The sequence below is a fragment of the Notamacropus eugenii genome, chromosome 2 (assembly GCF_028372415.1).
Source record: "Notamacropus eugenii isolate mMacEug1 chromosome 2, mMacEug1.pri_v2, whole genome shotgun sequence".
Classification (NCBI taxonomy): Eukaryota; Metazoa; Chordata; class Mammalia; order Diprotodontia; family Macropodidae; genus Notamacropus; species Notamacropus eugenii.
The window spans coordinates 36,746,471-36,774,098 of record NC_092873.1 but is presented as its reverse complement, the minus strand read 5'-3'; the positions used below and the strand labels follow the sequence as shown (position 1 = coordinate 36,774,098).

Here is a 27,628-nt window from a genome sequence, read left to right as displayed (position 1 = left end):
GACAAACGCCTCCCCCGCCCCGAACCCGGGGATCCGGAGGGAGACTTTCTGGCGAAGTTGGCGGGGCCTGCCCCCGGCTCTCGCGGGGAGGGTCTCCGGTCCCCAGGGCGTGGGGCCGGGGCGCGGCACGTGCCCCGAGGGCGGAAGGGGCCCAGGACCCCCGGCAGCCGCGGACTCCGGAACGACCGGCGTTTAAAAACAACCGGTGGCGCGGCCCCAGACTCCCGCGGCTCCGCCGGCCCGGCCCCGGAACGGGCGGGCGGGAGGCCCGTGGAATCTGCCGCTCCGGACGCGAGCTAGCTGCGGGGGCAGGCGTGTGGAAAGTGCTGCTGGCGGACGGCGCCGAGCCCCGGGCCGAGGCCCCGACGGCGCAGAGCCATAGTGCTGACGTTGGAGGCCCAGCCCTGTGAGGTTGCGCCGGGTAAGTGGCGCTCGGCCGGGGAGGGCCCGCCGAGAGGGCGGGGGAAGGGGAGGAGCGGGCCCGGGGGCGGGGCCTGCGGGCCGGCTCGGGCCGCCGATTGCTGGAGGGCGGCTGCCAATCTCCGAGAATCCCCCAGTCAGCCGGGGCCCTGGCGAGAGCCACTCAGATGTACGGTGTGTGCCCGGAGAGCAGCCCGAGACGGTCTGGAGACGGTGCAGCAGCCCGCAGCCCCAGCCAGGGAGTCCCCGCCGCTTTCAATGGAGGAGAAGCCCGGCCAGCCCCAGCCTCAGCCCCCGCCGCCGCCGCCGCAGTCCCAGCAGCCGCCCCAGCACAGCAGCAGCAGCCACAGCCACCACCACCCCCCGCACCACCACCACCCCCAGCAGCCGCCCCAGGCAGCGCCGGCGCCGCCGCCGCACCACCACCACCACCACCATTATTACTACTACAACCACAACCACCACCACCACCACCAGCACCACCAGCAGCCGCACCAGTACCTGCAGCACGGGCCCGACGGCAGCAGCCCCAAGGCCCAGCCCAAGCCGCTGAGACATGAGCCCAAGCACGCCCTGCAGCCGCACCAGGAAGCGCCCAAGAAGAAAACAGGTCCGGGAGCGCGGGGGGTGCGGGGCCGGGAGGGGGCCCGGGGTCACGGGGCTCGGGGACACCCTCCCGCGCCGCTGCTCCCGCCCCTGCTTCCGCCCGCCGGCCGGCGTGACCTTCCCGGGCCCCCGTCCGCCCGGCTCGGGCCCGCTGCCCTTCCACGCGGGGCGGGCGCTGCCGGGCCAGGCCGGGGCCGGGCCGAGGCCTCCCCTCCCCCGCATCCCCCGGCGCCGCCCGGCCCCGGCCCACCTGTGGACCCGGCGGGGCTGAGCCGGGAGGTGGGGGCGGGGGGCGCGGCGGGGCCGAGGCCTGGACCAGCCGTCCCTTTATCGGCCTCGTCCTCGCCGCCCCGCCCGCCCTGTCCCCTCGCTGTCCGGGCCGGGGCCGGGGCCGGCGCGGCTGGAATGTTCTCCGCTCGTCGCGGGGCCGCTTCCTGTCCGCCATGTTGGGAGCCGATTCCTGTCACAGGCCCCGGGGCCCTGCGGGGGGGGGGGCCCGCGAGCCCGGCGCGTGCCCCGCCCCCCCTTCCCTCCCCCAACCCCCGGCCTGGCCGCGGCCCGGCCCGGCCTCGCTCCCCCGGCGGCGGCCCAGCACCGGGAGCGGTTGGGGGTCGGGCCACGCGGGGAGCGGCGGCCGCGCGGCCTCCAGCCCTGCCCGGTCCGGCTCCGCCCGCGGCCTCCCTCCTCGCCAGGGGCGGTGGTTGGCCGGCCGGCCGGGCGGGAGGGGGAGGTAAGGCGGGCCGGCGGCCCGGGAGGGGCGGTGGCCGGGGCGGGGGGGGGCAGCCACGCCACACCACGCTGAGTGTTCTCGGGGGAGCGGGCCTGCGCCGCCGGCTGTTACAACGCCCGGCCCGGGGCCGCAGGGCCGAGCGAGGCCCCGCCACCGTCCCCTCCCTTTCCCCTGGCGGGCCGGGCCCCCGGCGTGCCGGCCGCGTGGAGACGGGGCCCCGGCCCCCGCCCGAGGAGAGCAGTTTGGGGGCGTTATTTTCTTAAAGCCCCCCAGGATCGTGGCCGAGCGGCCTTCCGTGGATGGCCGGGTCAGGGGGAAGGGGAGACTTTTGGGGGCCAATGTGAACCTCCGAATCCGGTGTCCGGGCTTGGGCGCAGGCCTTGGGGCGAGCGGGGGCAACTTTTCCCGGATGTTTGAGCCTTAAGTCCGGTCTGCCCCCGCTCCTGCCGCGCGGCTTCTGCCCTTGTGGGCTCTGGGGTTGAGACGGGGCCCGTCGTGGGCCGGGGAGGGGGCGCGGGACGCGGGCCCCGGGGTTTCCCTGAAAGTGCTTTGGGGGGGGAGTTTAATCCCGAAGGTCGGAGGCCGCCGAGCCCCTGGTAATAACGGAGCTAATGGCCCTCGGCGTCTGCGGGAGCAGCCGCTCGGGGAAGCCGCCGCGCTTGTTAGCGTTCGGTCTCCCGAGGAGCGGCCGCGCTCTGGGTCGACCCGGCCCGGCCGTCGTCCCTCCTGGCGGCCTCGTCCTCACGCTCCCCCCGGCGTGATGCCCCCGGGCCGCGCTTCCGAGAGGCCACCGGGAGCTCCCGAGGGGCGCCGCGCCCCCCACCTCGCCGAGCCTGGCAGGAGTGCTCGTGGTGAAACTTTGCCAGGTGGTGCCCGCACGTTGGCGAGGACTGGAGGAAGCTGGGCCCCCCAGCCGGGAGGAGAGGCCGCTCTCGGGCGGCTGCCCGCTAGGGGGCGCCCGAGGGAGGCCGCCCGGAGCCAGTGCGAGCCTGCGTCCGCAGCCGCCGGCCCTTTCCAGAACCCAGTAGAACTGGAGTCCGTTTTAAAATGGAGTTTTGTGCCCGGACAGCTGCCGGGCCTCGGGAGAAGCCGGCCGCGGAGGGTGCTTGGACGTGATGCTCGGCTGGCTGTTCTCCTGCAGTTTATGACTTGTGGGGGCTTTAAGCCTTTAAGCGCAGTCTCGTTAGCCTAGTGGGTCCTGGAGTGAGAGAAACGGTAGAAGGCCGTAAGTTAGGCCACAGCGCGGGGCTTGTCCGAACTTCAGTGAGACTTTGCTCTGGGTGCCCGCTGGCCTTTCCCAGGGCCCTTATGCTTCATAAAGCAATTATCTGAACTTAGGGACAGTTTGAGTTACCTTTGGGTCAAGTGGCTATGAAACAGAACCTGGTGGATCAGGAGTCGGGGTTCAAAGCCTGCTTGTGCTCCAAGTTGGGCCCCTCCGTCCCTTCGGTCTCGTCTCGTGTGAAAGGACCAGGCCTAGGTGTCTCAGGTTGGACTAGGAACTCCAAGGCCCGGTGTAGGATCCTCTAGGAAGAGTCAGATGTTTGGGCCTTTGCCTAGCTTTTCTTGGATTGTGTCCCTTCATCTTGAGGTACACATGATGTATTGATTTCTTTTAATTGACCTGAAAAAGCACAAAGCTTTGTCTCTGAGACTCTTTGCATAGTGAGGTTTGTAAAGTTTTTGTCCTTGTTTCAAAGTTGCACAAGACTCGAGAAGTTACAGCTGTTGAACATCTGAGTGCTTCTGATTGGAAGACTCAGTTTTCATGCCAATTTAAAAAAACAAATCTTTGAAACATAGAAACAAAGTTTCTCTTAAACAACAAAGCCTTTTTTATGAGATGAGATGAAGATATTTTTCTTAGAATGCTGGGCCCAGGAGGAACCTTCTTTGCTCCTTTGGAGTTTTACAGAAGTAGGAATGTAACAGCAATAATTTAAGAAGTTTTTGGTCTTCTTATATGTATGTATAATTTGGCCACAAGTTCTTAGGATCCTCTGTAGATATGGAACTGAAAGGTTGGGCCTTCTGCTGTTCAAGCCACCACCCATTCCCTATTTTACTGATAACTAATGTGGTTTAAGTGATTTCACCCAAGGCCATTTTAGGGAAGTGGTGCCTTTTTAATGATCTTTTTTGGAAGTTATTTTTAAAATATCTAATAACAGTCTCAAAATTGATATTTAAGGATTGTTATATATCAGAAAGATTGAAGTTTCAAAACTTTGTATGCATCTTCTGAAAGGCCTCTATTTTCCTGCCTTCTACCATCATTTTGCCCTTCAGAGGTATTGTGGAGTTTTTTTCTTCCCATTTCAGATGCCCTTAAACTGATTTTTACACAATATTTCTTGGTCTCTGTCTGTGGCCTACATACAAAGGCAGCAAAACTTCAGTTGTGTGATTTCAGAATGCTTTACAAAGCATCACCACTATTCTGCTTCTTACCATGAAATTTGGAGAATGGGTAATTGTTCCAAGTTCCATGTTCATCATTTGATGATCTCTGGAAACACCTAAAACCTCACTGACTATAACTTAGAAAAGCCATTCCTCCTCTAGCCAGCTACTGGAATTAGATCTGAGGACCACCTTTGAGCAGTTATGTGTCATAGAGCTTTCATTGTAATTTTGGTCTTGACAATGGATAGTTCCTGGTTTCCTGACATGGGTATTCTAGTTATAGATAACTTGTGGTAGACAAGCCCAATTGTAGGCAGCCCAGTTCTCGAGTTGGAAGAATTCCATAAAGGTACTGAGGTATTTGAAAGAATAAAACAGTTTATAAACAATAAATTGTAGAGAATTCTAAATTAGAGGTATCATTTCTCTATACGATGAAAATTGCTAGAAGGAGGAATCAGCCAATTGTAGTATATTAAAAAATAGTCTTTGATAGTTTTTTTCTGTAATATTTATATTTACCAGATAGAATGCCATATTGACTTTCTGGCATAGTTGGTGACTGGGACTTGGTATTCACCAGGGCATATTTCTTTTTAATTAAAGATAATTGAAAAGTAAAAATGTAGGGTTGCCATATAGATATTATTGCAATTAAAATAACTTTTTTTTCTGTCTTCCTAGGCTATGGTGAATTAAATGGTAATGCTGGAGAACGAGAAATATTAAAGAGTTTGGGCTCTGATGAAGCCACCAACCCCATTTCGAGGGTCCTCAATGGTAACCAGCAAGCTATAGACACTAATTTAAATCCGAAGCAGACTGTGAAAGGCAGTACCTTCGGGAAAGCAGGAATTAAAACCAAGAATTTCATTCAGAAAACCAGTATGGACAAAAAGAATGAGAAATCTTATGAAAGTAAGCCCCGAGACAACCAATCTATAGACAAGGCCGATGCAGTATCTATTCCAAATGGTGTTGTAACAAATAATTCTGGTTATATTACTAATGGCTATGTAGGCAGAGGGGCCGATAATGATGGCAGTGGCTCTGAGAGTGGCTACACCACCCCGAAGAAACGGAAGGCCCGACGCAACAGTGCCAAGGGCTGTGAGAACCTGAATTTAGTGCAAGATAAAATAATGCAGCCCGAGTCCAACACCCCTAACTTCAAGCAGGGACTTGACAATTTCAAACCTGATTATAGTGAACAAAAAGGAAACCGAGGGGATGGCTCTAAGCCCATTTGGAAGTATGAAGCTGGATCGGGAGGAGCTGGTCGTGGGAAGCTTGGAGTTGGGGACATGCAGCGGAAAAACTCCGATGCCAAGCCTGGCGGAAGCAGCAAGAAGTTTGATGATCGACCCAAAATCAAACATGCAACAGCCGTTGCCTCCAAAGAGGATTCGTGGACCCTATTTAAACCTCCCCCAGTTTTTCCAGTGGACAATAGCAGTGCTAAAATCGTTCCTAAAATAAGTTATGCAAGCAAAGTTAAAGAAAACCTCAACAAAGCAGCTCAGAGCCCCTCAGTGTCCCCCTTGTCATTGTCATCTTCACCGTCTGCTGGGGAAGCTCAGGCCCAGACCTCAAGTCGACTGTCCCAAGTCCCTATGTCTGCCATGAAGTCAGTTACTTCCGCCAACTTTTCTAATGGTCCTGTTTTGGCAGGGACTGAGGGAAGTCTGTATTCTCCTGGGAATCAGCCACTGCTCACCACTGCTGCTAGTACTGTAACCCCCACCTTGTCTGGGACGGAGGCGATCCTCCAGGACATGAGCATAACTTCAGCAGCCGTTGAACAAATGAAGCCTAGCCTTTTTATCTACCCTACAAATATGCAAACTGTGCTTTTGGGTACAGCACAGGTTGATCTGCCCTCTCAGACAGAGCAGCAAAACCTGGGGGATATCTTCCAGAATCAGTGGGGTTTGTCATTTATAAATGAGCCTAGTGCTGGTCCCGAGACTGTTATTGGGAAAGCAACAGATCACCAAGTGATGGAAGTGACATTTCAAGGGGAATATCCTGCCACTTTGGTTTCACAGGGTGCTGAAATAATTCCCTCAGGAACTGAACATCCTGTGTTTCCCAAGGCTTATGAGTTGGATAAACGGACTAGTCCTCAAGTTCTGGGTGGCATTCTAAGGCCTGGGACTGCCAGTGAGGGTGGAGCCTTAACCTTGGAGCCCAGTCTCACAGGTGACCTGCAAAAAGCAGACATCAGTAGTCAAGGTGCTCTAGTGTTTCTCTCAAAGGACTACGAGATAGAAAATCCTCTGGCCTCTCCTACGAACACTTTGTTAGCCTCCGCCAAAGAACAGAGGTACCAGAGAGGCCTAGAAAGAAAAGATAGCTGGGGTTCTTTTGACCTGAGGGCTGCTATTGTATATCACACTAAAGGTAACTCATTTGTTTTGTGAAATACCTTGCTCCTATTTGTGAATCAAAGATTTTCTGATTGTACTGTATGTAGAGTAGTTGAGGAGTTGCCTTAAGTCCTTGCCATGATACTTTTTTTCTAAAAGTAAGGAATGCTTTTTTTTTTTTTTTTTTTGCATTAACTAATGAATGTCCTAAAGAGCCTGCTGCTTGCTAGAGTCTGTGTGAGATGCCCTGCATTCTATTTTGTGGTAGGTCAAGGAACAAGTGGAGAGAGTTGGAAGGCTAGTGGAGAACGTTTTTCCAGCCTTGCCTAGATGTTGTTAACTTAGTTTTTCAGTCATGTCCAACTCTTCCTGATCCCATTTGGGACATTTTTTAGCACAGATACTGCAGTGATTTGGTATTTCCTTCTCCAGCTCATTTTACAGATGAGGAAACTGAGAGAAAAAGTGTGAAGTGATTTGCCCAAGGTCACACAGCTAGAGCTAGGAAGTGTCTGAGGCTGGATTTGAATGTAGGTTTTCCTGACTCCAGGTCCTTCACTCTGTCCACCTCACCACTCTCGGGGGCAAATGCTTTTCCTTAATTTTGTTCAGTTTTGAGTCTTTCAAAAATAAAATGGTTAAGCCTTAACTCTTCTCACCTCTCCTAAAATGTAAGCACGTATTCATATCCTGTTATAGACCCCTAAAATTTTCTTCTGGCCTACTTAATTTAAAATATTTAGCTGATGACATCTTTTTAGACAGTAATAGACTAAAGAATTAAAAGGAAAAAAAGGAAGAATAACTAGTTCAATTGGTACCAAGCTCTTCATTTTGAGAAATTTCCTGTCATTTTTGAAGTTTTCTGCATGATTTTATTCTATGTAATATTCATTTCTTTGAACCAATTTTGACACTTATTACTTCTTTAATACAATTAAGAATTAGTTGGTATTTTGAAGTATTAACCCCAAAGATGAATTGTCTGTTTTAACAATTCCACATATTAATTTTTGTCAGTAACAGAAGACTTAGTGCTGTTAAAAATGTCTAGAAAATTGTAGGGATTTGAAGAAAGGCTGGAGGTTGGGTCATTCTTTCTTTGCCAGTTTACTACTGCGCTTAAAATCTTGATCTCTTCCATGAGGAAAGCAGGTCTTGTCCTATGCCAGATATGTAAAATCGAGAGCTTGTGAGTTGACTGACTTCATTACTTTAGAACTTTGGGTATTTTGGACATGAAAACTGTGAATAGAGGTCATGGGACATGAACTGTCAGGAGTGCTGGGTTTCTTATCCATAACCTAGAAGAAGGTGAAAAATCATACCAGCTGCCCTTTTTCTGTCAGTAACCTGTTAGAGGAAAGGGTTGGGATGGAAGAGAGGGTAGAATTCTGGTGAAAGTTTAGAACCAGAACTGGCCGAATTAACTGTCCTGCTCCTCCCCTGAGCTGTCATGGAAGGTAATAAGAAATAGCATGGGCATATGTGATGGACCTAATCTGTTCGTAAGAAAAGGGCCTACCTGATACATCCTTTCCTGCTGAGGCTGTATTTCAGGGCGTTTAGGAACAAGAAATCTTTTTTTAACCTGTTCATAATATGTCATTGCTGTGGCCACCCATGCTTGTTACTGTTGCCAAGATGTAGTTCACTGTTGCAAAGAAGACTGGGCATGCTATCCTGCGCCTTTCTTGTCATCATCTATGAGATATCCTTAGAGACCTTTAATTAAGGGGTGCTTGTAGCGTTCTTCAGAAAGCAGCAGCAGATCAATTAAAAGTGATGATATATTGCTTGCAAGTATCAGGTTGAATAGGTTTTTGATTCTCTCTAAAGGCTTAGATTTTATTGACCGTTATTTTCTTTTTTTTATTCTGGGCATAGATCTTCCATGAGGCAGGTTTGTGAGTTCCCTACTGTGGTGGATTCATGTAGGGCTGACTGAGGTGCAGAAGCTTCCTCAGCACCTCCTTGACCTTTTGAGTGGGCCTAAGACAGTCTGTCTCAAGGACACTAAAAAACAAGCTCACCGTGGAATGAAAAGGATTTTGATGCATTGACTTTTAGGAAAGTATCTTAAGAAAGCCCTTCTGACATTTTAATAACTGTATCCTCTGGAGCCATGTTAGGCCCAGTATTGCTTTATATCGGAAATGGCTAAAGGTCATTCAGAGTTGAGTCTGACTTATAAATAAGAATGGTCAAGGTGGTAAGTTCTTGATCAGTACAGAAAAGTAATTTGACTTTTTCGGTTTGTTTGCCTCAGCTTATAATTTAGCATCTAGCCTCACCCCATGACTGACCGACCACCATGCATATGTACAGATTCCCACAGCTTAAGAATAGCCTTATTTTATGATTAATCACTTCAGCCTGTCTGCCATCAGCAGGCTCCTTTCTTCCCCACCAATTTCACATCCTCTGACCTCTTCTAGTTTCTCTTTCTGCGTCTCCTGCCCCTAACCCCAACCCTCCTCAATGTTCGGGCTCTTCAGCCTCCTGCATTTCTGTAGCGTGCAGTTCATGGATGTACACCTTGTCCTGGTCCCATAGCTCGCTCTCTCTGGTGCCCAACACCAGTCGACAAGGGATATATGTTAGCTCTTCAGTCAAGAGATTTTGGACAATGTAGTGTCTTAGGCATTGTGGAGGATGCAGAAGCTCTGCTACTGACTTAAAAGCTTCACGAGGGCCTCCATCTTCCTCCAGATCCTCACCCACTTCTGTCTATTCTTAATAACAAGTGCTTGAGATATAAGTAATCATGGTTCCAGATAGTTTTAGAAGTTGGATAGATGACTTGAGGAATAGAAATCACCAGGCATTTATTTGGTAAGTAAACGCTGGGCTGGGTGCTGGAGTCCGAAGGCCACCCACCTTTGAGGAGTGAGAGAAGGGATCTGGGAAGGTGGCAGTATCAGAGCTGAGCCATCCTTTGTCAGTTGGTCTGAGGTATATGGAGCCAGGGTAGCAGGTGCTTGGTGCTGTGTGGACTCTTCAAGGTGCCGTTTTGAATTCCCTGTTATACTGACTGATTTCCTGGTCATCTCACAGCTCATTGAAGTTAGATTGTTTCAGATCTTTTCTCAGAACGTAGGCACACAAAATTGGTTGTAAATTTCATTCAGAGTTTACCCCATTGTTTTTAGATTGGCTCTTTGAGTGTCATTATTGACTTAGTTAAACAATTTATTAAGATTTTTTAGTGTTTTACAATTCCTTGAGTTTGTCATATTGTTTCATACTAAAATTCTTTCAGTCAATTGAATGATATGAAGGAAACTGATTCGATATCTTTTGCCATTTTCTTTGAAGTAGAATATCCTTGTAGTTTTCCTTGAGTGCTCTTTGCACATTGCCCCCTGACCAGTGAGGAGATAGTGGGGAAGAAGGGGAGCTGTCATTCATTAAGTAAAAGTTTTCTGTTTTGGGAAACTCACATTATCAAGGGGATAGAATAAGGCATTCTTAAAATACCTGTGCAAGGTTTGCTGAGGGTAGAACTGCAGCTGAAGGCAAATCGTGTCATGTCTCCACTGAGTTTCAGAGAGCGGATCCCAGTTGACTCTGAGGTGGACCAGACATTTTATTTCCATTTTAGGAGTGTGTGGGATGTAGAGTAGGTTCTATAGTTATGAAACATTAACAAACTGGAAAAAAAGAGTAGACAGTACATTAAGCCGTGTGCTGTTTTGTCTAGCAAGTTGTAGAATAGAAGAATTCTGGGAATTGATGGTATCGATCAAGGATGGAAGGGTCCTGGCGTATGTCAGTGTCCAAGAGTTTTGTATCATCACTCTCTTTTTGGTTTCTCCGTGGAGTGTTGGTTTGTCTTTTTCCAGTTGTCTCCTTTCACCTGTTTGTTCACTGGAAGTGCAGAAGGTGTTCTCAGCTCCTTGAGACAGATGGGACTGCTGAGCAGTCTTCATAGATGAGGCAGGAAAGGGAATCTAGAGTGGAGGAGACAGGGAGCTACTCTGGGCCTCTTGACTCTTGCAGGCTTGGTGTGGAACATGGAAGGAACCTTTTTTTTTTCCCATCCATTTTTGTGCGTTTAGACCAGGCCCTGAAGCCTAAGAATTAACAATGTTTTGCTAGGCATTTAATGATTGTTCTTTTTTTCCCACCAAGCTGGAACGATGTCACCTTTTGGTGTTGAAATTGAAAATCAGCTTCTTGTCGTTGACATGAGCCTTGTTCCAAGTTTGCAGCCCTGTCTTGGGGAGAATTGAGACTTGTGTCCTGAATCACTGCTCTTACTTAGCTCTGTGCTATTGATCCTCCCTTCTTTTGGGTTTATGGATAGTAAATGGGAAGGTCTACTGGTGAGAGTTACGTTTGTTCTGAATAGATCTCAAAGCATTTGTCTTCACTGTATGCAAATTGTTTAATTATTATGCAGTGTATTGTGTGAATGTATTTTGACTTTTTTCTTTGCATTTTCTTTGTCTTTTGTAAATGAATTAATTCCAGGTTCACTTGCCTCTGTAACCACCAGTGTTTTTCTTTCAGCCATTAAATAATGATCTGAATGTTATTTAACCTTTTATGGATAACTGAAAATCAGCTTTAGGAATAGAGGGCTACTGACATATATATAAAACTGCTGCCTACAAACTAAATGACTACTACTTGCAATACTTCTTGAGTTTCTGTTTTTTGTAGTTTTTCTATCTACCCCCCAGACAAGCTTTTAACTTCTTGCTGCTGTCAGACTCCTATAATTTGTCAGGCAAGTTTGTTACTTGCCATCTTTTGAGAAATAGGAAACCTGATAACTATTAAAGAACTGTTAGAATTGCTTAAAATAAACATACTAGGTTTCTTAACTACATTATCGAGGTTATCGGATAAATGAGCTCTTAAAACGTAGCCAAGGCAGCTTCCCTGAAACCTTGTTGGATGTACTTTATAGTGCATAAGTTTACTTATGTTCAAACTTATAAGTACAAACTTAAAAGATTACTATAAACTGGAAATTTTGGCAGCTACTTTGGCAGAATACTTTTCTGCCTGCCTGGATTATGATCACACTATGATCCTAATCCTGTGGTCACAAGAATTTTGGATTATTGAAAGTTGACTCTAACCATTTCCTACAAGGAGACAGAATGGGAAGGATCGATCTGCTCGTGCAGATAGCAGAGTTGCTCTAATTCAGCCTCTATTTACCATACGCGTACTACCTCAGTGTAAGGCCATCTTAGAGATTCGGAGGCTCGCCCCTCAAAGACCTTGTGTTCTGCATGCGTACTTTACTTTCAGAAGTTTCCCTGCAAGAATTTAGTTACAGTAGAACGTTACTTTTTTTTAAAGGGGGAAGAGAGCGGTCATGGGATCACATTCTGTGATTCTGAATAACAGATTTCAAATTAGTGGAGTCTGGATTAATGAGAACTAATTTAAAATATAAAGCCTTGGGGGAGTGAAAGCAGCCCAGAAATGAAAGGGGCCGCTGTGAGAGAATGTCATTCTTTCCCATTGCTGCCTTATCAGTGGTGATGGTCCTTTTAAACCTTAGGAAAGCTGCTTAGCCATGACAGTGTTTGATTTAGTTGCTCAAGGAAGTGAGTGTTACAGAGAAAACACATTTTACCACTGAATTTATTCCCTTAAATGGTACCTAAGGAGAAAGGGAGGAGGGGGTCTGCCACCTCCCAAGCCAAGCAAAAACAATCTCCTTTTTCTTTTTTGGAGAATGAAAGTTTTCTCCAGTAGTAACAACTGATCAAGTGAAATAGTTAACTTTCTGTTATAAGCATTCAATGAAAATTGGTCTATAATCATTTTTTCACATGATTAAGTAGCTTAAGGTTTCTAGAAGTCAGTTTTGAGTGACTTAATGAGCACACATCTAAAGATTTAATACATTGAACTGTAAATTGCAGCTGGGCTGAGAGTAGCACTGGGAAAAAAATTTTAGGCTGCTGATGGGGGAAACAAGCTACTAGTCACAGAAACTACAGTGACAAAGAGGAGGGGGATCTCATTAATTAGTGTCTTATTTCAGTTAATACTGATTTATTGCTTGGCTAAAAGTTGGACTGGCACTGACTTAATTTCTTAGCTGGAGGCTGTCAAATCTGAGACCTTCATTAGTATTCCAGAATGCAAATTGTAGGACATGCTTGCTTTTTTACTGGTAATTTCATTGCATGTAGTGGGGTTGAGTGGTCCCTATACTTTAAATGAGTACTTTTTTCTCAAAAGAAATACAAGGAAAATCCTCATTAACTTTCAAGAACCAAGTTTGGTTGTAGTCAAGTTTTGTTATGTATTAGGAGAAATCTATCTGCTTGACTTAAGGAAAGTGATTGATTGGTATGACTTGATTTGTATGATTATTGAAATGTGGAAGATGGCTATCTACATGTAGCTTCACTCCTAAACACTCAGATTTCTTTCTCTGATAGTCTTTTTGGTGAGTGATTTGTAGATTTCGAAATTTTTTTGTCTTTTTCTGTTTTTGGGTAGTTGAAACACATAAGAAGAGTTAAAGGGTGGTTTTATACACCTGAAAAGAAAAAAATTGGCTAACAACTTATACATCTCTGCTCTCCCCTCCATTCCCCCCCAGTACCACCCCATGGTATATATGTTTACTTCTGCTTTAAGCAAAACCAGGTACACCAAAATCAAGTGTGTAAAAAAAGACAAATTTAGACTATAATTCAAACTGTGCACCCTTTCAGGGACATGCTTTTATTTCAAAAAGTGAGAATGAAATAGTCTGGAATCAGAGAAATGGTTGGTTGTACAAGATAATATTTTGTGGTTGGATTGCGGTCAGCTAGAACTATCTCTTAGTCTATAACTATTGTCTCTCCCTTGGTCAGCATAAAGAAATATACATGTACCAATTATGTTAATGAAGAGGATATCCAGCAACACTTAGAAGTTTTATGCAGAGGCATGATGGATCTGGATAATGTGTTGCTTACGTCATGGCTCTCTTCTCCCTTCCAAGTGAGGTATCCAACTGGTGGTTGCTTTTGCTTCTCTGGGAATGGATCTCTGCCTGGAGATCCAAAGACCACATGCAGTTTCAGCATCTCTACTCCTAGCTTTGCCTAAGCCTTTTAATTCTCAGGGCTAGGGTCTTTCACAGTGTCACATCCCTGATCTACCCTGTACTTGTGGCAGAGCCCTCAGCTTCTTTGGGCTTTGGTTAACTTTTTTCCCCCTTATTATTCCTAGAGAATTTGTTGACTAAAATATAACTATGATGCTATTTTTTGAAATGGGAATTTTGTATTCTTAGATGTTCTATACAGATGTAATTGAATTATCTAGTGCGTTTCAATTAAGCTAACCTTTTATTAAGTGTTTTGCTGGGTCCTGGAGACGAAAGACAAAAATGAAACATCTCTTCCATTCTGAGGGGAGAAGGAGAGGTACAGTTTGCAGCATATACATAGCTAGCCAAATGAAGTATCTTCTGCAAGTAGAGAGCACATGAAGTTGAGAGAATCAGGAAATTCCAAGAGAGAGGTGGTTGTAGAAATGTCTATAAAGAGAGGTGGGAGCCAGATGATGGAGAGCTTTCAATGTCTGACTGAAGATTTTGTATTTTATCTTACAGGTGGTAGTGAGCCAGTGAAGATTTTTGACTAGTAAAGTAACCTTGTTCAGACGTGTACCTTAGAACTGTTGTTTTGGGAGGGTTAGAGAAGAGAGATGGCACTTGAGATGACCAGGGCCTCGGAGCAGGCTCCAAGGGCCTGAAGCAGAAGCAGATGGTTGTACAAAGTGGAAAAAAGGCTGGCTTATGACTGAGAAGGGTCTGGTTGGATATAAGAATGAAAGAAAGGGAAGAAAAGCAAAAAAAATGACTCCAGGCCTGTGGACTTGGTTAGTTGAGTTTGAGACTTCAGTGGGATTATCCAGGTGGAAATGTCTAACATCTGTTGGTGATGCCAATGATAAGACATTAAAGGTTGGGAGAGAGATTAGGACTGGATACATAAATGTGGCAGTCTTCTGCTGAGGTTATTGAACCCATGGAATTTTATGATCATCAGTTAGGGTTACCAATGAAAACCCAGAAAGGCCTTTGGATTTACTTAGTAACAGATGTTAGATAATACTGGAGAGAGCAATTTTAGGGAAGTAATGGGAATGAGAAACCAAAATGCAAAGGGATTAAGAAGTGTGAGAGGTAAAGAAAAGTTTGCATTAATTTGTTGGTGACTCTAGGAATTTGATTATGAAAGGGAAAAGATGTAGGATGACTTGAGGAGATGTCAGAATCAAGTAAAGATTTTTTTTTTTGAGGATGGGGCAAGTAGTTCAAGCAGAAACGTTGTTGGCTTTGGCAGGGAGGACTGTTGGAATAATCTTAGACAAAAATCTTTACTGGGGTGTGTTGATTTTTTTTTTCTTTTTAAAAATTTGTTACTGATTTGTAGCATTCTTTAAGAATTTTTTCTCTAAAAAGGCAAGAAAAACAGTAAAAAATTATACTTCGATTGCACTCAGTTCTCTCTGATATCCAGAGTTGGATAGTATTTTTTATTATGAACCCTTTGGAATTGTTTTGGATTGTTTGCATTAAACAGAGTAGCCAAGTCTTTCTCAGTTGATCCTCATTACAATGTTGCCCTTTACTGTGTACGAAGTTCTCCTGGTTCTGCTCACTTCACTATTTTACCCAAACCAACCCCTTCCTCGTTTCTTATAGCACAATGGTATTCCATGTGATGTTTTTTTCCTACTGAATTATCTGAATAATCTTACATCTTTGTTTTGTTTTGGGGTCTAGGCACTCTGTATTGTGACATGATGTAGTTCCTCTTGATGGATTCTGCTTTTCCTCTTTGGTTGTAATTTCTTACAAAACTTATGAAATTTTAGTGCAGATAAATTCCATCCTATCTCAGAAGTGCTTGATGTATCTAGTTAGGATTAATGTATTGTTTTGAAGCCAGTTGACATTGATTTACTGGCTAGAGCTTTTCATAAAATCTCCCCAAGAAAAAGGGCATTACATTCTGCAGAGGGAGAAGAAACTTTTCATCTGTCAGGATCAACCTCTGGCTTAGTTTTTAAATAGTTTTTATTCTGTCCTCAGTAGCTGGAAAGTGTTACAGTTTTATTTGTAGCATTTTTCCCTTCAATTAATCTTGTATAGGGCTTCCCTTTTGTGCTTACCCTAGCTCTAAAATTCTGTGAAAGTAAATCTGTTGTATAGGAAGATACTTGATTACCCTGTATTTAATAAACACCTGTCCAGTGACACTGAGGTATTGCAGATTAAGTATATTATTTCAGAGAACAGGTCATTAGCATGTGGGAACGTTCACTAGTGGTGAAATGCCCATGTTAAGAAAACACAGACTTACTGCCCTAACATAAAACATGCATTGTACTTAGTGTAACATTTTTTGTCATGCTTATCTACCAGGTATACTTGTTTTTAACAACTTGCTCCTCAGACTTAAAAAGTTAGGTTATATTAAGCATCTGATTAAAGTGAAAGTAACTTTTCTTCATGTTAATTTTTTTTGAATGCTCTTTGTTTTTCCATTATTGATTTCTGAAAGCTCTACCCACTGCCCCACCCCAGTCTTCTCTTATAATAAATATTGGGGACAGGGGAATGCTCACTTGGCATGTGGCACCCATCCCATGGCTTCGTGCTCACAAAGAAAGCAGAGAGGTGTGTTTTCTCAGCTCTTCTTGGGGTCAGGTGTGGTCATTCTAAGCTGCACACTGGTTGTTGGCAGTGTATGTGTGTGGGGTCTTCTCTGGTTCTATTTACTTCACTCAAGCAAGTTATACCTTTTTTATAGAATCCTTTGGTCATCTTAATAGTCTTCTATCAGGTGCTTATTTTAGAAGACTGGCTTCTTTGATAGTCTTGCATTATTTTTCAAATGGCTGTTGGTTATATTATTCCATAACAGTGAATTTATCACAGATGACCCGTAACTCATTCCATTCTTGCTCTGTATATTGTGCTGCTGGGGGTTTTTAGTGGTGAACTGTGACAGCCAGTTGGATCACAGACGGTGTGCATCTCCAGATCCTGAATGCAGATAAGAAAAAAGTCTGTTGCAGTAGTTTAATTTCAGTTTAAAAAACATAGCTGCTTCCTAAAATCAGCGCTTGGAGGTACTTGAAGACAGTGATATCCCTTCCTCTGGTCCGAGTTACAGAGTAGAAGTAGCCAGGGGAAAACACCCCCCCCCCAATTCTAGGTTCCAGATCTCCTTCCTTCTCTGCTTGCCAGAGCTTTCTAGTATGTCTAAAAAAAGGTTATTCACATCATAAGATAAAAAATTGATCTAAGTCTTAGCCTTGAAAATCAGAAGCATTGCTGTTCTGAATCTTGGGGGCATTCAGTAATACCATTTTTCTTGTTGTTTTTGCAGAAATGGAATCTATTTGGAATTTGCAGAAGCAAGGTAAGTCCTGAGAATTATATTGCATGGAAATGACTAATACCAACAGTATGGGGGGGGGCATTGTTGGAGGATTCAAGAAAACTGAACCCTCAGTCGTTGGAGTTCATAGTCCCACAATGGATTGGCACAACCTTATTGAATTTCTTAGCTTCAGACTGATGAATGAGGAGGCACAATCAAATAGTGCTTTTTCCAGCATTTCCTTTCTGTTCTTGCATGTCTATGGGAAGAAATGCTAAAACCTGAAATCTCTAGAAAGGTAGGCAGGAGACTAGAGGCTCTAATCCACAGATGGTTAGTACTTGAATACAAACTTTGTATAAGTATAATTTCTTGACTATATTTCCTGAGAATAATGTGGTTTTTTGTTTTTTAAAACATCTAGTTTTTCTTCTTGGGCCCTGAAACTTGGTGTACATTGAGGTTTTTTTAAAAACCAACTTCATTATAATGCAAATGTAACATTTTCCTTTTGTATGCCTCCCTTCCAAATATTAGTGAACTGTGTGAACTCTTGAAAGCAAAGTTTAATTTATGAGAATCCATGTCATATTGAAATACATTGAGAAATACACTGAATTTTGAGTTTTCATGTACCGTTTGGCTAGTATTGACTGCATTTCAGGCTTAAATAATATTGGAAACATCCTAAGAACAATTTCTAAAATTCCGAAAATTAGACATACTGGAAAAGACTTTCCAGCCTCCTGATTTACAGGTGAGGCAGCTGACCTCCAGGGAGGGTAAATGATTTGTTCAAGGGCCCCTGTCTCGGGGGTCACCAAAAAGGACTAAACAGTCCTTTCCGCCTAGAAAACCAGGGCTTAGCAGAGTTGGAGTTTGTTAAAGGTTTTGGTGCAGGTTCTTTTAGCCAAAAATAAAGGAATGTAGAAGCCAGACAGACTGAAAGCTCTCCATATCCTTGCTGCAGGTGCCCGATTATTGTAAAAAGTCTTTCCAAGGCTCTTCCCTGGGCTTACTCTTTCCTTATTTCCCTTCTTCCTGTCCCATACTTTATAGTAGGACTAGACTCTCCACTGTCATTCCAGGTCACAATTAGCTCATTTGTATTTAAAGGAAGTGCTAATGAGAGGCAGAAAGGGCTTCCTCCTCAGTGCTCCCTCCAGTCCCTACGTACCATATGCAAATCAGTACAAAGCAGATTGATATCAAATCTCTTGTTAGTTCTTTTCAACATTCCCAAATATTTTTCTCCCCCCCTTCTCCATTAGATGATACCTGAACCAGTGGAGTTTTAGGGATTCCTTTCTATGTTCGTTTAGCCTCATTTCTGTGGTTACTGTTGATGCAAAAAGTTAAGATGTATGTGAAGCTGTACTGAGTAGATCTTTTCCTTGGAGAGAAGCATATAATTTCAGTTACCTTAAATGGGTGCTAATTTTCCTTGCAGTTGAGCCAAATCCGTTAGCCAGGTGGTGAGGGGACAGTGGCTTGATTGTAAAAAGCTTGTTTTCAGACTCACACCAGCCTAGGAGCTGCTGATTTTCTTCTCACTTACCTCTAGACTAGACCCAAATATTGGGTCTGGAATGAATGTGGATTCTCATAAGTTCATTTTCATCTTTATCATTGATACTTAGGGCCTGTGAGAATCATGTCCTGTGCTTATATTTTGAAGCTCAAATAGGTTTCTAAAGTACCAGTTTGTAAAAGATAGGAAAATTGGGGCTTTCCTGATACTCCTCAAAAAAGTAAGGCTCTCCGAAGAAAGCTTTGATATCTAATCTAAAACATTAGATCCTCTGTCTACAACAAGACTTGCCTGAGGGTTGGATAAGCATATACACTCGCACTATATGGATATCTTTCCAACTCAAGACAACATACTCTTAGGGTTTTTTTTCCTGTTGCCATGGATTAAAAGGGAATGGAAACAATATATGATTAAAAGAATTAAAAGTTCTGCCAAACTTATCTTTAGATATATATGTGTCTATATACTTTGATGTAGGATTCACTTGTAAGTGTACCCACAGTGATCAAATTTAACTTAATTTGCACTGATCTATGGACTCCTGAATATACTGTTGGGAGTCCCATTGGAACTCAAAGGAAATCAATGGCATGTCATAGCAAAGAGACGAATACACGGACTACGACGATTACACATTGAGAGAATTTTTACCCCAGTTAAGTTGGTGGGGTGTTTCTTTTTCGTGGGGAGGCATGTTTGAAGTGGCATTTCACCTTTTTTTCCCTCCCACAGATCCCCAAAGGATAATCACTTATGACGAAGCCATGGATAGTCCAGATCAATGAAGGCAGCAGGACAGACAGACAGACAGACACGCTGCCTGTTTGTCGCTTTTCTGCAGCATTAGAGCCGCTCATGGGGACACGAGGCTTTGATGCTCCTTCTAGATCTTCAGTACAGCAGAGGAGCCTAAGTAGAATCACAGGATAATATATACAAATATATATAGTTATTTAAAAAAAAAAAGAGGCAACTGAAAGTAATTAGACTTCTTAAGGAATCAGAAAATTTATTTCCAGAGACTACACATGGTTATTTAATCTCCGGTACTGAGTAGATTTGTTTTTCCTTTTTGTTAGTTTTTTGTTTTGTTTTAAAGAGTGAATGCAAGTGATTAATGAATACAGACTCAGTACACAAGTGTGGTTCCAAAGTTCCTGCTGTCATCAACTTGGGCAACAAATGACCCACTGGAGAGGCAATTCTGCTTTTAAAGGTCTTGGTTTCTTGTTCTGTGACTAGTGATATGCTAATCACAGGGAACCCAGAATGATTCAACATTTTCCCCCACTCCTTCAGTCTTTTGTTTTACTTTGAACCCTACGAGAATGCCGGATAGAAACGCCTTGAAGTTTGCAGGGTTGCCTTTTCCAGAAAATGGTTTGCATGTCTTGCCCGGAGTAAAACAGCCTGTGGGGTGCTGGGGAAATTGTCATCTTTGGGGGGTGGGAGGGGAACGCTGGCGGCACAGTGACACGTTGGACTTTGACGACTGAAGAATTCATAGGAGTGTCATTTTGAGACAAGTTGCAGAACAAGCAATTGGTTCATTTATTTAACATACAAAAATACTGTTCCCACATTTTTTTATCTAACTGTAAGTGGGAGCAAAAATATACCCTGCTTTTCAACTGTAGGTGCTCCAGACTTGCTCTGTCTAACACTAAATGTGCTGGGGGTTTTCCTTGTTTTTCATCAAAAATCTTAAGAAAAACACATTTGTGTTCCTTTTCTGCAAACTCCTTATCCCTTATTTTTTCTTAAGTCGTTTTTAAAAAGAAAAGAAAAAGGGAAAAAAAGCCTCTGAGAACTAAAATGTTTTCCTTATTTGTTTCTAGCCAGTGAGGAAGAAATAAACCCCACCCCTGGAAGGTAGCTTTTTCTATTTTCCTGCAATCTGTGTACTTCTGAGCTATTTGCTTCTAATTATCTCTCTATTAAATATATTTTATTACTAGAGCAAAATTTTTTAAAGGAATGGAATGTGTAAATCTGGAAGACCTTTATGGCAGAGAGAGCATAAGCCCTGGCTCCCTATCACAGCCATCCTGTGCACTGCAGCTTGTTGTGTAGTATGCTAAAACGGTTTTTGCTTTATCCTGTTTTTGCCTAGATTGGGGGGATGGGGGGGGTGGGATTCAAAATCAAGGGTCCAATATAAGATCAACCAGATGTTAGTGACAAAATAAATTCTCCGACCTGCTGATCTATCACAGGTACTGGAATTTAAAAAAAAAGCACCCACACTTAAAATACAGGTTAGTTAGCTGGGCATTTATATGGAAAGGTATTTTCTAAAAAGATTAGACTGGATCCTATGGGGCATTAGGGGATGAAGTGACTTGTCTTGCTGAACCCCTTTTGTGTAGATGTGTCCAGCGTTTTGAGATTGTAGCATTGATGGGTTGTCTGGTTTTGTTAATTATTTAAGGCTTTTATTAAGGTAGTTCCTGAAAGAAGCTGTTGGATTCAACATAGGATAGAGAAACTAAATATCTTTAAGTCTGCTGGTTTCTGCCCTGCTTAGGTTTTTAAAGTATAAGCATGGATCACCAACTCCATTTTATGTAAACAAGCTTTTTATACATAATATATATATTAAAATAACTTATTGTATCAGTCCAGGTTCAGAAACTTGTGGTTGGCCAGTTCCAGAATAGTTTCATTTCACCTGTAAACTGTATCACCTTTACAAATGTTGTAATTTTCAAATGTATAATATGTTTACAGATGTGCCCTGCATCTAGTCTGCCTGTGTTCCTATTTTAATTTTGTGGAGTCTCCTGCCTGCTTGCCAAAAGCTAGGATGCCTCAGGCTCTCGTACAAATCCGAGCAGAGGCATCCTTGAGCTTTAAAGCGTTGAACAAACTGGAAAATGCAGCATAATACTGAGGTGGAAGAAGTCTGTGTTTGTGGTTTTTTTTTTTTTTAATAAAATTTTTTAAAAGTTAAAAAAAGTCAAAACATTATAAGCTTGCTTTAAAAAAAAAAAAAAGACTCCAGTTTGTTTTACTGGTTTTAAAGTTCTGCTGTGTGTTCAACTGCCTTGTGTAACCACTTGCCGCCTTAGGGCCAGATTCTTTTTTTTTTCCCTCTCCCAAGTCTGTTTTGCTCACCTTCAATTTTCAAGTCTTCTGGCCCATGATGCCCCATCCCCATCCCATCCCCCAGTAGCTTTTCTGGGGTTAGTGAGGTTCAGAAGTTGAATGAATATTTTCTCTATACACCTTTTTGTTTAAGAAGCAAAATTATCCAACCTAACTTAAATCTGACCTTCCATATATAGAAGCAAAACTTAATGAGTATTGAGGAAACACTGCTTAGCCTAAGGACTTTCAAATAAGTTGTCAAAAGATAATGAGCAAACTCTGTTGGCCCCTGTCTCCCTTGCTTTCTCCCTGGGCCCCCACTCACCTTAGGAAAGGGGCAAGGAGCAGCCTGCCTTCCCTTTCCTTCCACCCAGCTGATAAGAGAGTTGTCCTCATAGACAGAACATTTCACTTTTGTTTCCCTCCATTGAAGTTTAGCTGGCTTGGATGGTTAGATTTCTATATTTAGAAACTTTTGTCTTTCTAGGAACCTTATTGCCCCTACCACGTTAAGTCAGTATTTCTGGGCATGGGGTTATTGGACATTTTTGCTAAGGGACAAGCAGGACATTGGGATAAACCTCCCTTGTGCCGGTTTGGTAACACTTAACTCTCTATTTGTCTGAAAAGTTTCTCCTTAGGTCCTCACACAATTCCTTCCAGAGCACTTATTAAAAAAAAAATCTTAAGAGTTAATCTGTTTTCTGATTATTTTGTGTAAACTTTAAAAACTCAGCTGTGATTAATTTAGCACATTTAAATAATGATAATGTGTTACTGTTGGGTATAATGAATTTTCCTTCTACTCAGAGTATTAGTACTGTAGCATAAAACCAAATACAGTCTGAGGGATTACGATATCCCTATGTTCTAAAGACTGAAAATAGTGTGTTTGCGTGCGTGTGTGTGTCTGTATGTGTGTGTGTGTGTATGTATGTGTGTGTCCCGCATGTGAGAAGGAGGGAAATGAGAGTGAAGACTTAGAAGTAAAAGAATGTGTGTAAAGCATTAGTATTCAGAGAACAAACTTGTATTTATTTTGTGCCATTTGTTTTCATGATATAAAGTCAGGTGGTTTTAATCTTTAAAAAAAATAAGGTAGTATTTGAAATATGGCACTAAGAATGAGCTCATGACCTATTTTTTTAATAGCTATGAAGATACTAATTAAGGGTGAAGAATTCTTTTAAAAATCTGTCTTGATCGTAGGCTCCTGTCACATACCACTTTCCTGTTAAGTGTCTTGAGTAAATTCCTTCCTCCCCATTCCCCTTAAAGACAGGGTATGTTTGTCTTTGCTTCCTCTCCCACCTAGACTCTCTGAAGTTAATCACATAGATAGAGCCTCGCTTTCCTCCTTTCCTAGTAAGAGGTTTCGCAGAAGGGATGTTGGGATATTTGGTAATATCAGCTTGCTCTTTATTTTCCAAAAAGGAATGCTAGACAAGGCAGCTGATTTGTGGATCTTGTCTTTGTGTAAAATAGGTGGTCTAAAAGCTATTCTCTTTTCTGTGTTAGTTTTGAGGGCTTAGCTAGTCGCTAATCACTGAGAATCTGCAAAAGCTTAAATCTTTTTATGAGTTGCCATTTTTTAAAAAAAAATTGCATGAAGTGACAGACACAACTAACCTCAATGAAGTTCCAGGGGAAAGCCTTCACACAAACAGCCAAGAACAGGTTATCATGGTTTAGCTGTAGTACCTGCTGCTATCCCACATGAAATTATCCAGTAGTTTCTCTCATTTTAATTGCTGTGAACTTAAAAAAATTCAGAAAAGGCATTTGGTGTGAAATTCTAACAGTATCACACCCTGAAAGGTCCCTGAAGGAGGGGAGACCTTGGAGAGAAGACTAGACTAACTGGCCATTGCTAAACATGGGAGGTGAGGGTGTCTTATTTTTTAGACCCTCCCCCAATCCCATGTTCTCCTTCAAAGAGGAGAGCTGACTTCTGCAAAGAATCTCTGGCTTGACCACTTGTCCATTTCCTCAGACGACACACGTGTACCTTCCCTGTAAACAGCTACTGAAGAGAGCCTTTATACCCATGTTCGTGACAGCTGTTACCCTAGTGCTGTTGCAGGACAACGTTTTTGGCCAATAGTGAGGTTTTTTGGAGGGGAAGGCAGGGTATCTTATCAGGTTAGGCTGAGAATGCGACTTGATTAGGGACAAAGGTCCTAAAAAAAATCTTGTCCTTAGTGTGCAGTTTTTCCTTTTAATTTAGGGAAGGATGTTTTGCATCTTGGTATTTTAGGAGTTCTTTGAAAGGGAAAAGTAGGAAGCAAGGCTAGAAGTGTAAACACAGCTTCTGTTTGAGTTTGCACAGGCCAACCACACTAGTGCCCTAATCCTTGATGCCAAGATTATTAAACACTGAGGGAAGTGGTTTCTGTGCATTGTCCACAAATAAGTCTGAAAGTTGTGAGAACCATGAACCCGGACAAAGTGAGTGACTGCTCATGCTCTGCATTAACTGAGTTTGCATAACATTGTCGTCACCATAGTACAGGTGACTTGTTTGCCGTCTTATTGTCTGGGCCTGGTATAGCAGCTGAATTCCAGAGGAAGTATAGATGGGGTTTTGTGGAGAGTATGCACTTGCAAGCCACTAGTGAGTGGTAGTAAAGCAATTCCTTCTGTATTCCTAGGAGCATGTGGCTATTAGGTGCTGGAAATCCTTGGGAAAATCAGTCCCCGAGTGTTCTGGAATTGGTGGATCTATATTTCCTCTTTTACACTTCATCCTCAAACTTTATGTTCAGAGTTCTAAAGCCATTTTGTAACATCATAGTATGTATCCCTTTTCTACAGCCTTATTAACAATAGAAACTTCAAAAAATAATTCCCATTTGCATCTCTTTGGTATGAAAATTGTACGGGACAAACATACCAACCTTAAGCTGATGTAAAATTTGCAGTTTGCCGCTGAAACTGTTGGCTTTCCATTACAGTCTTTCCTCAGGTGCTAAATAAGGGTTCCAAAAGTGGATACTGCTTTTAGGAATTTCCGCTTTATTCTTATGTCTTTTATTTTATTTTTAATTTTTTTTTGCTAGGTGTTGTAAAGATTAAGTATTTTAACAAATGGTTTGTTTTCATATGTAAATAAGAATTATGCCTCTTTAATTTGACCCTCTGTTAAAAGTCTAAGTTTGTTGTTTATTCTTTATTGAGGAACCTCTCTTGACCTTGAAGACATTTCATTGTGTTGCTGCATTTAAGAATGGACTTACAACTGTGTTCATGTTGTCTTGGTTAAAGCTCCTGCTGCTGCTACGAGTGACTGAAAAATCAAGAATGTGATGCACTTTTTTCCATGAACAATATGCCATGATTCTTCCTGGGTTGCTTAGGTCCCTTATCTGCAGCACAGCCACTAATTCTTAAGAGGAAAGAAGAGGAGAAGGGGGAGATACCCATGAAGGACAAATAACTGGGCAACAAACAGTATGAGCCTGTTACTGTAAAGCTTTTTGGCCTTAACAAAAGTTCCCTTTTCACTCTCAAAAAATAATCCCTTATATTTATCCCTCTAGCTCCTTCTGTGTCAGGAGACAAAGCAGAAGGGGGAAAATGACTTCTTAGAGTCATAAAGGATATGTGACTTCCTGGAATAGAACCTTGAACTCTCTTGCCCTGGGTGATGACTTTTCCTTAATGTGATGAATATATAGATGGGAAACCATCATTTAAGTGCTGCTGTTAGCCAACTAGAACTTAATATCCCCATAGTCTGTGTTTAAGAGAAATTGTCCCTTTTTTTGGAGTGGGGGGAGGGAGGCAGGGGATGTTCAGATTACCAGGTGAAACCTATATTTGTCTGTGGTAGTCTTGGGGGAGAGGGTAAGAAACGAGAGTCCCCAATACTGTGTCATTTTATGATGAGTTTGCGAAAGAGGTAGTGAGTGAACATGTATAAATTCTTAAAAAGTAAATGGGAACCGCAGGGAGATTCATTCCTATACCAGAAATATTGGCCCATGAAGGGGTACTGGTAATGCATGCTTTTGTTTGTTTAGAGCCTAGACTGACTCTTCCACTGTATCTGTTGACTTGGACCAAAGGTAAACCCAGGTAAAAACAGATTAAGTGGGACTTGGCAAGAGGGAAGGGAAAAGTTTTTTAAGTGAATAAGGGATCGTAGAGGAAATTGTTAAAGAATACAGGGAAGAAAACACCAAATAGGGTAAGAAATCACTTCCTTTACCCTTTAAATTGGGGTTTAGAGGAATGTGTAGCCTAGCCTTAGCTAGTCAGATTTTTTGAGAACAAAATTTAAATTTTGCCCATGGTATGTAAATACTACAGAGACAAAAATCTGCCTGCTTATTCAGTACATTTTCTTTAGCCAGAGTTTTATATTTTTATATCAATGTGCCTTGCATGTGTATTTTTTTAAGAAAAAAATTAGATCTTTTAGTAGTTTCTGAGGTCCACGTTCTTGCCATTTCATGCTGAATGATGAGCTCACCCTTTGATCTCTGTGGTTATCGGTCCTGTCACGAACTGGAACTGCTTTAGAACTGGGGCAATTTCTATTTTACTCTTAATGTGTTAGTGGCTGTTCTGTAGGTTGTGAGGAGTCACAAGAGTCCTCTCTTCTGGTCCTTCTCTTCCCACTACCTGCTGGCTTTTAGCACCTTCCTTGAGTCATGTGACAACATTTCTTGTGTTCCTTTTCAATGTTCTCCCTTCCCCTTTAACCAAAGGGGTTCTAAAATGCTTTGTTTGCAAAACCCTGGGAGGGATGGAGCCAACCTTGCTCTGGAATTCTGTGGGAGCTGCTAGAGCGCTATCAGCTCTCTCCAATTTAAAAGTTTTTGTTAAAATACAGCACCTTGCTTATTATTAAATAAAAACAAAAATAAAGAAAAATGCTTGTCTGCAACCATTGTCTGGAAATGATGAACTGTGCAATTCTTGTTTGTTCCTTTTCCCATCACGTCTCCAGAGTCGCTCTCCCTAGTGTGACTTGTATTTGTGCCGGTGTGAATGTGAAAGCTTTGCTCTCATTACTTCTTAGAAATGCATTTTGCACACTTGGGTTTTGCTGAAGCTCCATGAAAAGGTCAGTTCTAAGCAGATGAATAAAGCTATGCACATGTTTTGAAAGTTTTGTGTCTCATTACCAGAAGTGACATCAGCAGTCCCTCTTATTCTCCCATACTGCTCTTAGCTTTGCCCTCTCTGAGGGAGGCTGTATCTTAAGGTCGAAGTTCTGGGCTAGCACCAAATTGCAGCGACAGGAAGAAGGAGTACCCCTAACAGCAGACCCACTTTGGAAAGGAGAGCTTGACTGAGGTACATTAAATGTCATTTTGTTGGGGAGATTTGAATAACTTTCCCACCTCCACCCCTACTCCCATGCTACTGCTTCCTTTATTACGAATTACACCACTTGGTGATTCTTGAATCAAAAGAAGGGATGTGGACTAAGTTGGAATGAAAGGACAGTTCCACAGAAGCTTTGGCCACTTGAATCTCTTTAAAAGGTAGAATTGAGTTATTTTCACGTTGTTTTAACATAGTTTTGGTCAAGTGTTCAAATAGAGGAAGTGGACTTTGAGATGAGTTTAGCTGCTACACCCACCCAAAATGTCTGGATGTTTGCAGAAGCACAAAACTGTTTGGGGAAGTTTGTCCCGGGACAATTGCCCTTGTTACTTAGTGTAGGAATATGGGGCCAGTTAAGTTGCTGCAATTTGCATGCACTAAATAGCTTTACGTTTTGTGTGTTTGCTTTTTTAAGAAAAAAAATGTATAAATGTCCTAATCTGGTTTAGTTAAACCATTCTTTAAAGATTTCTCTTTTGGGGGGGCGGGGGGAGGGTGGATAATGTAGCTTACAGCCTTTGTTTAGGAAAGGCTAACTGTTATGGTAAAGTGATCACTTAACAGTTTTTCCTCCTGCTTAAATCCAGCAGAAATTCTTAGCTAATGTTACAGCTTTCCCAGTGTACAGAAGAGGGCTATTTTTCAGTCATCACATGTGTGCTTATGTACCTTCAGTGGTTTTGGAACCCACCTGGAGGTCCTTAATGTGTGTTGACTTTAAAAACACTGGCAGATGCCACCCCTCCCACTTCTTTTCTGTAATGTT

The 27,628-nt window shown here is 43.4% G+C and overlaps 1 protein-coding gene across 1 annotated transcript; it reads left to right on the top strand.

Moving 5' to 3' along the window:
- Window positions 1-26,640, top strand: NUFIP2 (nuclear FMR1 interacting protein 2). The gene is made up of 4 exons (XM_072639829.1): window positions 1-1,030; window positions 4,847-6,565; window positions 16,908-16,940; window positions 19,168-26,640. The coding sequence occupies exons 1-4, from the start codon at window positions 679-681 to the stop codon at window positions 19,218-19,220; spliced, it is 2,157 nt and encodes a 718-aa protein (XP_072495930.1). The 5' UTR covers window positions 1-678; the 3' UTR covers window positions 19,221-26,640.
- The last annotated feature ends 988 nt before the right edge of the window (window positions 26,641-27,628 follow it).